The sequence below is a fragment of the Lucilia sericata genome, unplaced genomic scaffold (assembly GCF_015586225.1).
Source record: "Lucilia sericata isolate MDLA Ls3-8-SP2 unplaced genomic scaffold, ASM1558622v1 Contig000940F_arrow, whole genome shotgun sequence".
In the NCBI taxonomy this organism is placed as follows: domain Eukaryota; kingdom Metazoa; phylum Arthropoda; class Insecta; order Diptera; family Calliphoridae; genus Lucilia; species Lucilia sericata.
The window spans coordinates 1-12,335 of NW_023994926.1; the positions used below are offsets into that span (position 1 = coordinate 1).

The following is a 12,335-nucleotide window of genomic DNA, read 5'->3' on the forward strand; positions in this document are numbered from 1 at the left end:
CTGAACTAGAACTGAACTAGAACTGAACTAGAACTGAACTAGAACTGAACTAGAACTGAACTAGAACTGAACTAGAACTGAACTAGAACTGAACTAGAACCGAACTAGAACTGAACTAGAACTGAACTAGAACTGAACTAGAACTGAACTAGAACTGAACTAGAACTGAACTAGAACTGAACTAGAACTGAACTAGAACTGAACTAGAACTGAACTAGAACTGAACTAGAACTGAACTAGAACTGAACTAGAACTGAACTAGAACTGAACTAGAACTGAACTAGAACTGAACTAGAACTGAACTAGAACTGAAATAGAACTGAACTAGAACTGAACTAGAACTGAACTAGAACTGAACTAAAACTGAACTAGAACTGAACTAAAACTGAACTAAAACCGAACTAGAACTGAACTAGAACTGAACTAAAACTGAACTAAAACTGAACTAGAACTGAACTAGAACTAGAACTGAACTAGAACTGAACTAGAACTAGAACTGAACTAGAACTGAACTAGAACTGAACTAGAACTGAACTAGAACTGAACTAGAACTGAACTAGAACTGAACTAGAACTGAACTAGAACTGAACGAACTGAACTAGAACTGAACTAGAACTGAACTAGAACTGAACTAGAACTGAACTAGAACTGAACTAGAACTGAACTAGAACTGAACTAGAACTGAACTAGAACTGAACTAGAACTGAACTAGAACTGAACTAGAACTGAACTAGAACTGAACTAGAACTGAACTAGAACTGAACTAGAACTGAACTAGAACTGAACTAGAACTGAACTAGAACTGAACTAGAACTGAACTAGAACTGAACTAGAACTGAACTAGAACTGAACTAGAACTGAACTAGAACTGAACTAGAACTGAACTAGAACTGAACTAGAACTGAACTAGAACTGAACTAGAACTGAACTAGAACTGAACTAGAACTGAACTAGAACTGAACTAGAACTGAACTAGAACTGAACTAGAACTGAACTAGAACTAGACACTAGAACTGAACTAGAACTGAACTAGAACTGACTAGAACTGACTAGAACTGACGAACTGAACTAGAACTGAACTAGAAACTGAACTAGAACTGAACTAGAACTGTACTAGAACTGAACCAGAACTAAACTAGAACTGAACTAGAACTGACCTAGAACTTAACTAGAACTGAACTAGAACTAAACTAGAACTAGAACTGGAACTGAACTGAACTAGAACTGTACTAGAATCGAACTAGAACTTAACTGATTCTGAGTTACAAAACTTAGCTTATACTAATAATGCCCTACCCTCTGTAGCGGAGCTGGATATAAAAAACATTACAACAAGAAGTAGAGCAAGTTTATATAAAAAATTAATGACTCGATTTTTTTGTTTCCAGTGGCACTTCATTTACATACTGTGTACGTATGTTTACTGCAACATATGACAGCCAGGCAGTCATGCAGCCGTCAGTTTCAATATTGACAGAAACGGTTTTGTGGGCATTTTTTTTTTTTTGTTAAACATTACTTTAGTTTTAAAAATATATTTTTTTCTTGCTTTCTCGCTAGTCTGTCCAATCAATGATAATAATGAATTGTAATGACATTTTGATATAATATTATTTGTTTGATTTCAGTAGCACACGTTTGCATGTACGAAATATTTTTTCTTTTAGTTTTTTTGAATGCCATCTGAATTGTAATTAACATTTAAATAAAATCAAATAAATTCTAGTTGCTATAAAACATTTGTATATGAAATAAATTGCAGTTAGTGAGGAAAGCAGATAAAAGGAAGGAAATAGGAAACCAACATTTACGCATGATAAATGGCTTCCATGTGTGTAAATTACATGAGATTATATAAAAACTTAGTTGCTTTAAAAAAATCAGCAAAAGTTTTATTTTGTTGCATACAGCGCCGATTTTATGAATATGGAGCCTATGTAAAATGCATATCCTTTCAGGAATTTTTTAATCTATGTTTTTTGTTTTAATTTTTTAAAAGTTAACTTTCTTTTTTTCTTTTCTTCTTCTTTCATTTGTTATAATATTTTGTGTTCATTTCATTATTTTTTGGCCTAAATAAAATGATATGTTTATCATGTATATTTCTTACATATGAATGCAAACAAAATATCCCAAAATTAACTTAATTAATATTCCAAAACATGCTTCTCTCTGCCTCCATTTAAATTACCACGTTTACAGCCACACACTCGAATAAATACTTGAGAATGTTTTAAATTATTTTAAGAACTTTTGTTCAATAACTCTTGAATATATTTCTTAGGATTTTTTTACCAAAATAAATGACAAAGCATTTTTGGTTTTAAAAATTGGATAATAAAATTTTAACATACACTTAAGAAAAAATTTTAGAAAAAAATCAATGATTACCAAATCGTTTAAGATCTGAACTAGAACTGAACGAGAACTGAACTAGAACTGAACTAGAAACTGAACTAGAACTGAACAGAACTGCACTAGACTGAACTAGAACTGAACTAGAGAACTGAACTAGAACTGAACTAGAACTGAACTAGAACTGAACTAGAACTGAACTAGAACTGAACTAGAACTGAACTAGAACTGAAATGAACTAGAACTGAACTAGAACTGAACTAGAACTGAACTAGAACTGAACTAGAACTGAACTAGAACTGAACTAGAACTGAACTAGAACTGAACTAGAACTGAACTAAACTGAACTAGAACTGAACTAGAACTGAACTAGAACTGAACTAGAAACTGAACTAGAACTGAACTAGAACTGAACTAGAACTGAACTAGAACTGAACTAGAACTGAACTAGAACTGAACTAGAACTGAACTAGAACTGAACTAGAACTGAACTAGAACTGAACTAGAACTGAACTAGAACTGAACTAGAACTGAACTAGAACTGAACTGGAACTGAACTAGAACTGAACTAGAACTAGAACTGAACTAGAACTAGATCTGAACTAGAACTGAACTAGATCTGAACTAGATCTGAACTGGAACTGAACTGGAACTGAACTAGAACTGAACTAGAACGAACTAGAACTGAACTAGAACTGAACTAGAACTGAACTAGAACTGAACTACTGAACTAGAACTGAACTAGAACTGAACTAGAACTGAACTAGAACTGAACTAGAACTGAACTAGAACTGAAAGAGAACTGAACTAGAACTGAACTAGAACTGAACTAGAACTGAACTAGAACTGAACTAGAACTGAACTAGAACTGAACTAGAACTAAACTAGAACTGAACTAGAATGAACTAGAACTGAACTAGAACTGAACTAGAACTGAACTAGAACTGAACTAGAACTGAACTAGAACTGAACTAGAACTGAAACTAGAACTGAACTAGAACTGAACTAGAACTGAACTAGAACTGAACTAGAACGAACTAGAATGAACTAGAACTGAACTAGAACTGAACTAGAACTGAACTAGAACTGAACTAGAACTGAACTAGAACTGAACTAGAACTGAACTAGAACTGAACTAGAACTGAACTAGAACTGAACTAGAAGAACTAGAACTGAACTAGAACTGAACTAGAACTGAACTAGAACTGAACTAGAACTGAACTAGAACTGAACTAGAACTGAACTAGAACTGAACTAGAACTGAACTAGAACTGAACTAGAACTGAACTAGAACTGAACTAGAACTGAACTAGAACTGAACTAGAACTGAACTAGAACTGAACTAGAACTGAACTAGAACTGAACTAGAAAACTAGAACTGAACTAGAACTGAACTAGAACTGAACTAGAACTGAACTAGAACTGAACTAGAACTGAACTAGAACTGAACTAGAACTGAACTAGAACTGAACTAGAACTGAACTAGAACTGAACTAGAACTGAACTAGAACTGAACTAGAACTGAACTAGAACTGAACTAGAACTGAACTAGAACTGAACTAGAACTGAACTAGAACTGAACTAGAACTGAACTAGAACTGAACTAGAACTGAACTAGAACTGAACTAGAACTGAACTAGAACTGAACTAGAACTGAACTAGAACTGAACTAGAACTGAACTAGAACTGAACTAGAACTGAACTAGAACTGAACTAGAACTGAACTAGAACTGAACTAGAACTGAACTAGAACTGAACTAGAACTGAACTAGAACTGAACTAGAACTGAACTAGAACTGAACTAGAACTGAACTAGAACTGAACTAGAACTGAACTAGAACTGAACTGGAACTGAACTAGAACTGAACTAGAACTAGAACTGAACTAGATCTGAACTAGAACTGAACTAGATCTGAACTGGAACTGAACTGGAACTGAACTAGAACTGAACTAGAACTGAACTAGAACTGAACTAGAACTGAACTAGAACTGAACTAGAACTGAACTAGAACTGAACTAGAACTGAACTAGAACTGAACTAGAACTGAACTAGAACTGAACTAGAACTGAACTAGAACTGAACTAGAACTGAACTAGAACTGAACTAGAACTGAACTAGAACTGAACTAGAACTGAACTAGAACTGAACTAGAACTGAACTAGAACTGAACTAGAACTAAACTAGAACTGAACTAGAACTGAACTAGAACTGAACTAGAACTGAACTAGAACTGAACTAGAACTGAACTAGAACTGAACTAGAACTGAACTAGAACTGAACTAGAACTGAACTAGAACTGAACTAGAACTGAACTAGAACTGAACTAGAACTGAACTAGAACTGAACTAGAACTGAACTAGAACTGAACTAGAACTGAACTAGAACTGAACTAGAACTGAACTAGAACTGAACTAGAACTGAACTAGAACTGAACTAGAACTGAACTAGAACTGAACTAGAACTGAACTAGAACTGAACTAGAACTGAACTAGAACTGAACTAGAACTGAACTAGAACTGAACTAGAACTGAACTAGAACTGAACTAGAACTGAACTAGAACTGAACTAGAACTGAACTAGAACTGAACTAGAACTGAACTAGAACTGAACTAGAACTGAACTAGAACTGAACTAGAACTGAACTAGAGACTGAACTAGAACTGAACTAGAACTGAACTAGAACTGAACTAGAACTGAACTAATGAACTAGAACTGAACTAGAATCGAACTAGATATTTGCGGTTTATTCTTCCGATCCATATAAGTCTGTCTTTCTGTTAAACTATCTATCTATGCTTAATAAGTCCTCAAGGAACCTATTTTTACTACAAAATGTTTCCCTTTAAAATTTATATTTTTAAAATCCATTTGAAAAAGATCTTTATAAATTTTGTTAAACATAATACTTTAATTACAAATGTACACCAAAAGTTTTTCCCAGAAACAACCCACACATAAAAAACTCTTAAACATAAAAATTATGAGTAAACAATTAAATTTTGGTGTTACAACGTTTTGTTCCTCCAAATAACAAACACAAACACAAAAAAAGAATATAATAATAAAAAAATACATAATTTAATGTATTTTAACTTTAATTAGTTGTTATGTACAAAACACATAGAACGCAGTTAAAAACGCATAAAACCGAAAGGATTTATGGGTAATTAAAATTTGAACAAAACGAAAATGAAATTAAATAATTCCAACTAAAAACAAATTTTATAAAAACGAAACAAAAAAAAACATACCGTTAGCGTAGCGGACCAAGAGGTTTCACCACTTTCCGAAGAAGCCGTACAGGTATACAGGGCAGAGTCACTTAATTGCAAATCTAAAAGTTTAATTGAAATTTAAAACAGGGAGAAAAAAAACGATATTAATTAAAACAAAATTTACCTTTTAACACTTATACAAAATATTCAATTTAAGAATTTAAAATATGAACATTTCCACTTACCATCTATTCGTAAAGAACCGCCCTGTACAATGGTATAACGATTACCACTCTGTAATGTTGTGCCATCTCTATACCATTTGACACGAGGTGTAGGATGGCCAGAAGCACGACAGGGTAACATGGCAACGCTGCCTTTCGGCAAGGTCTGGTTCGAAGGACCAATTTGTATAATGGGCGGGGGAGTATCATCGACAGACGTTACCTATGACAACAATTGATGTTTTATGTATGAATTTTTTTAATAACAAGAATCTTAACTACACATGACACAAGAGATGTCATTACAAATATGAACAATTTTAAATTTCTCTTATGCAATACATTTGACATTTGAAAATGAGTAGAAGAAATATGTAATATTTACCTGTAAAAATGCTCGTATTGTTGTCGAGTCAACAACACTAAAGGCTGAGCACACATAGTAACCGGCATCATCTTTTTGCACACCATTAATTTGCAATGTTCCCTCGACCGTGACATGTAAATGACCATACGAGTTGTTGGGAAACATCAAAGTACTTGAGCCTTCTTTCGTCCAGAATACCGAAGGTGGTGGATTGCCATCGGCAACACAGGGAAATTGCGCCACACCATTTAGACCAATTTTTCTATCTTGTGGCTTGACTATGAAAGTGGGTGGTGCTGGAAATAGAATGAATAGAAATATTGTAGATGCTAATGCTGTAGTATTGCAGTAATTTTTAATATTTCATGTTTAATTTAAATTTGAAGAAATGGGGGACTAGACAGAAAAGTATAAAGCAAAGCACAAGAAATATTTGGAACTAAATTATAACTGAACTAGAAGTGAACTAGAACTGAGCTAGAACTGAACTAAAACTGAACTAGAACTGAACTAGAAGTGAACTAGAACTGAACTAGAACTGAACTAGAACTGAACTAGAAGTGAACTAGAAGTGAACTAGAAGTGAACTAGAAGTGAACTAGTAGTGAACTAGAAGTGAACTAGAACTGAACTAGAACTGAATTAGAACTGAATTAGAACTGAACTAGAACTGAACTAGAACTGAACTAGAACTGAATTAGAACTGAATTAGAACTGAACTAGAACTGAACTAGAACTGAACTAGAACTGAACTAGAACTGAACTAGAACTGAACTAGAACTGAACTAGAACTGAACTAGAACTGAACTAGAACTGAACTAGAACTGAACTAGAACTGAACTAGAACTGAACTAGAACTGAACTAGAACTGAACTAGAACTGAACTAGAACTGAACTAGAACTGAACTAGAACTGAACTAGAACTGAACTAAAACTGAACTAGAACTAAACTAGAATTGAACTAGAACAGAACTAGAAAAGAACTAGAAAACAACTAGAACAGAACTAGAACAGAACTAGAACAGAACTAGAACAGAACTAGAACAGAACTAGAACAGAACTAGAACAGAACTAGAACAGAACTAGAACAGAACTAGAACAGAACTAGAACAGAACTAGAACAGAACTAGAACAGAACTAGAACAGAACTAGAACAGAACTAAAACAGAACTAGAACTGAACTAGAACTGAACTGAACTAGAACTGAACTAGAACTGAACTAGAACTGAACTAGAACTGAACTAGAACTGAACTAGAACTGAACTAGAACTGAACTAGAACTGAACTAGAACTGAACTAGAACTAGAACTGAACTGGAACTGAACTAGAACTGAACTTACGCATAAACTCATTTTTTACACAAAAACTCATTTTTTACACAAAAACTTTATTTTTACACAAAAACTGAATTTTTACACAAAAACTCAATTTTTACACAAAAACTAATTTTTTACACAAAAACTAAATTTTTACACAAAAACACAATTTTCATTTCTTACACAAAAACTCTAATTTTTACACAAAAACTCTAATTTTTACACAAAAACTCATTTTTTACACAAAAACTAATTTTTTACACAAAAACTCAATTTTTACACAAAAACTCAGTTTTTACACAAAAACTCAGTTTTTACACAAAAACTCAGTTTTTACACAAAAACTCAGTTTTTACACAAAAACTCAGTTTTTACACAAAAGCTCAGTTTTTACACAAAAACTCAATTTTCACACAAAAACTCAATTTTTACACAAAAACTCATTTTTTACAAAAAAAAACTCTATTTTTACACAAAAACTAATTTTTGACACAAAAACTCAATTTTTACACAAAAACTTAATTTTTACACAAAAACTAAATTTTTACACAAAAACTCAGTTTTTACACAAAAAATCAGTTTTTACACAAAAATGCAGTTTTTATACAAAAACTCACTTTTTACACAAAAACCTAGTTTTTACCCAAAAACCTAGTTTTTACCCAAAAACCTAGTTTTTACCCAAAAACCTAGTTTTTACCCAAAAACTCACTTTTTACACAAAAACCCAGTTTTTACCCAAAAACTTAGTTTTAGTTTTATTTTACGCTATTTTTAATTCTTTTCAATTAAAACAAAATCTCTTTGAACTTACCATGAACTGTCAGCGATGCCCTCGCACTAATTTGTCCCACATTATTGTGAGCCTCACACACATAAGTGCCCTCATCCTCAGGTATTATATTTGTGATTTCTAAACTTTTGTCATCATGTTGGATGCGAGCTCGTGACACTGGTATATTGCCTTCTTCTTTTTTCCATAAAATCTTTGGTGGTGGATCCCCACCCACTGAACAATGAAACGTGGCCGTTTGACCAGACAACATGGTTAGATCCTGTGGTTCTTTCATAAAATAGGGTTTAACTAGAAAAAGAAGTTAAAATAAAATAAAGTAGATAAAGAATATGAAATAAATAAGGTAAGAGAGTAATTAAAGTTTTAAGAAATTAATAAAGTTTCAGTTTTTATTTCATGCTAAAACTTAAACTACTTAAACCCTCATTTACTGGAATAAAAAGGAAAAAATAAAATTAAAACTAAAGTATGACACTTGAAATGTTAATATAGTTAAAGTGGAAAAAAAGTATGACATTTTTTCTACTTTTTTTTTAGAACTAAAAGGGAGACAAATATGATGATGCTTAAGTTTGAAGTGTGTTTTTTTTTCAGCTGGATTCCAAATACTCTTTGAAATAGAAGTGTGTTTTGGCAAAACTTTAATGAGTTTTTCCAAGTTCAAAACTTGCTGACCATTGTTTGTTAACAAAAAAAAAAGTTTTCTTTCATGAGTTGGAAAATTTTATCCATTTAAAAAAAGGGGAGTTTCTTTTTTTTTTGTGTTTTTCTTATTTTATTTAAACAACTTGAAAACAATTAATTAAATACTGGACAAAAGCATATTGTAAGGATTTCACTACTAACATTCTCGTTTTCTTTTCGATTTACTTTTTTCAAATTGTAGTTTTATCGGATTTTATATTCATTAGATATGTTTTCCCGTTTTTTTTTCAGTTATTTAAATACCCTGCATGCAAAATATGTGTAAATCATGGATTTTATTGGTCTTGTTTTTTGTTTCTTCCTCCATTTATTTAAATTAGTTAGCTAGTTTTATATTTTTGTTTTTTCCCCCACCCATTTCTATAAAACTTCTCCTTACTCCACACCCCATGGAGTTTTCATGGTTATTTTCACTAGATTTTTCTATCACATGATAAAATATGTTGTTGCCTGGTTTTTCCAAATACACAAAATAAGTCTCCTTTTTTTTTTTTTTGCTTTTACAAATAAATAATTTTTAAATATTTGTAGTTTTTGTGTATTCATTTGATATTCCCCGATGGCGCCAAACTTTCAACTCTTCAGCTGACACACACATTAGGGGTTTTTCTTTTTTTGGATTTATTTGTTTAGCACATGGAAAACTGTGATTTTATTTAAACAAAAGCCATAGAAAAGAGTGGGACTTTTACAGTTGTGAATGATTTCCATAGACCAGTCTATGGTCTTGACTATAGAATAGTCTATATTCTTGACTATAGAATAGTCTATATACTTGACTATAGATCAGTCTATAGTCTTGACTATAGACCAGACTATTGTCTTGACTATAGACCAGACTATAGTCTTTACTATAGATCAGTCTATAGTCTTGACTATAGATCAGTCTATAGTCTTGACAATAGACCAGACTATAGTCTTGACTATAGACCGGACTATAGTCTTGACTATATATCATCCTATAGTCTTGACTATAGATCAGTCTATAGTCTTGACTATAGATCAGTCTATAGTCTTGACTATAGATCAGTCTATAGTCTTGACTATAGATCAGTCTATAGTCTTGACTATAGATTAGTCTATAGTCTTGACTATAGATCAGTCTTGACTATAGATCAGTCCATAGTTTTGACTATAGATCAGTCTATAGTCCTAACTATAGATCAGTCTATAGTCCTAACTATAGATCAGTCTATAGTCTTGACTATAGATAAGTCTATAGTCTTGACTATAGATTAGTCTACATTAGTCTTGACTATGGATTAGTCTACATTAGTCTTGACTATGGATTAGTCTATAGTTTTGACTATAGATCAGTCTATAGTCTTGGCTATAGATCAGTCTATAGTCTTGACTATAGATCAGTCTATAGTCTTGACTATAGATCAGTCTATAGTCTTGACTATAGATTAGTCTATAGTCTTGACTATAGATCAGTCTATAGTCTTGACTACAGATCAGTCTATAGTCTTGACTATAGATCAGTCTATAGTCTTGACTATAGATCAGTCTATAGTCTTGACTATAGATTAGTCTATAGTCTTGACTATAGATCAGTCTGTAGTCTTGACTATAGATCAGTCCATAGTTTTGACTATAGATCAGTCTATAGTCCTAACTATAGATCAGTCTATAGTCCTAACTATAGATCAGTCTATAGTCTTGACTATAGATAAGTCTATAGGGTTGACTATAGATCAGTCTATAGTCTTGAATATAGATCAGTCTATACTCTTGACTGTAGATCAGTCTATACTCTTGACTATAGATCAGTCTATAGTCTTGACTATAGATCAGTCTATAGTCTTGACTATAGATTAGTCTACATTAGTCTTGACTATGGATTAGTCTACATTAGTCTTGACTATGGATTAGTCTATAGTTTTGACTATAGATCAGTCTATAGTCTTGGCTATAGATCAGTCTATAGTCTTGACTATAGATCAGTCTATAGTTTTGACTATAGATCAGTCTATAGTCTTGACTATATATCAGTCTATAGTCTTTATTATAGATCAGTCTATTGTCTTGACTATATATGAGTCTATAGTAATGACTATAAAATAGTCTATGGTCCTGATTATAGAATACACTATAGTCTTGACTATAGAATAGTCTGGACTATGTAATAGTCTATAATCTTCACTTTAGAATAGTCTATTGTCTCGACCATAGGATAGTCTATAGTACTGATTATAGGATAGTCTATGGTCTTGACAATAGTATAGTCTATAGTGTTGACTATAGGAAAGTCTATATTCTGTAGTCTTGACAATAAAATAGTCTATAGTCTTGACTATAGGAAAGTCTATATTATGTAGTCTTGACTATAGAATAGTCTATAGTTTTCACTATATAATAGTCTCTAGTCTTGACTATAGAATAGTCCCTAGTCTTGACTATAGAATAGTCTATAGTCTTGACTATAGAATAGTCTATAGTCTTGACTATAGAATAGTCCATAGTCTTGAATATAGAATAGTCTATAGTCTTGACTATAGAATAGTATAGAATAGTCTATAGTCTTGACTATAGAAGAGTCTATAGTCTTGACTATAGAATAATCTATAGTCTTGACTATGGAATAGTCTATAGTATTGACTATAGAATAGTCTATAGTATTGACTATAGAATAGTCTATAGTCTTGACTATAGGATAGTATATAGTCTTGACTATAGAATAGTCTATAGTTTTCACTATATAATAGTCTCTAGTCTTGACTATAGAATAGTCCCTAGTCTTGACTATAGAATAGTCTATAGTCTTGACTATAGAATAGTCTATAGTCTTGACTATAGAATAGTCTATAGTCTTGACTATAGAATAGTCTATAGTCTTGACTATGAAATAGTCTATAGTCTTGACGATAGAATAGTCTATAGTCTTGACTATGAAATAGTCTATAGTCTTGACTATAGGATAGTATATAGTCTTGACTATAGAATAGTCTATAGTTTTCACTATATAATAGTCTCTAGTCTTGACTATAGAATAGTCCCTAGTCTTGACTATAGAATAGTGTATAGTCTTGACTATAGGATAGTATATAGTCTTGACTATAGAATAGTCTATAGTTTTCACTATATAATAGTCTCTAGTCTTGACTATAGAATAGTCCCTAGTCTTGACTATAGAATAGTCTATAGTCTTGACTATAGAATAGTCTATAGTCTTGACTATAGAATAGTCTATAGTCTTGACTATAGAATAGTCTATAGTCTTGACTATGAAATAGTCTATAGTCTTGACGATAGAATAGTCTATAGTCTTGACTATGAAATAGTCTATAGTCTTGACTATAGGATAGTATATAGTCTTGACTATAGAATAGTCTATAGTTTTCACTATATAATAG

The 12,335-nt window shown here is 32.0% G+C and overlaps 1 protein-coding gene across 1 annotated transcript in view; it reads right to left on the reverse strand.

Moving 5' to 3' along the window:
* Positions 1-5,607: 5,607 nt before the first annotated feature.
* LOC119609146 (roundabout homolog 2-like) overlaps positions 5,608-12,335 on the reverse strand; it is a gene marked incomplete at its 3' end in the record, with an annotated part of 186,598 nt that continues 179,870 nt past the window's right edge. The window contains exons 8-11 of the mRNA XM_037963860.1: positions 8,293-8,562; positions 6,181-6,458; positions 5,817-6,018; positions 5,608-5,690 (exon numbers count right to left, since the gene is read on the reverse strand). Of these exons, the coding sequence (XP_037819788.1) occupies positions 5,608-5,690; positions 5,817-6,018; positions 6,181-6,458; positions 8,293-8,562 (833 nt within the window). The remainder of the gene's footprint in view (positions 5,691-5,816; positions 6,019-6,180; positions 6,459-8,292; positions 8,563-12,335) is intronic.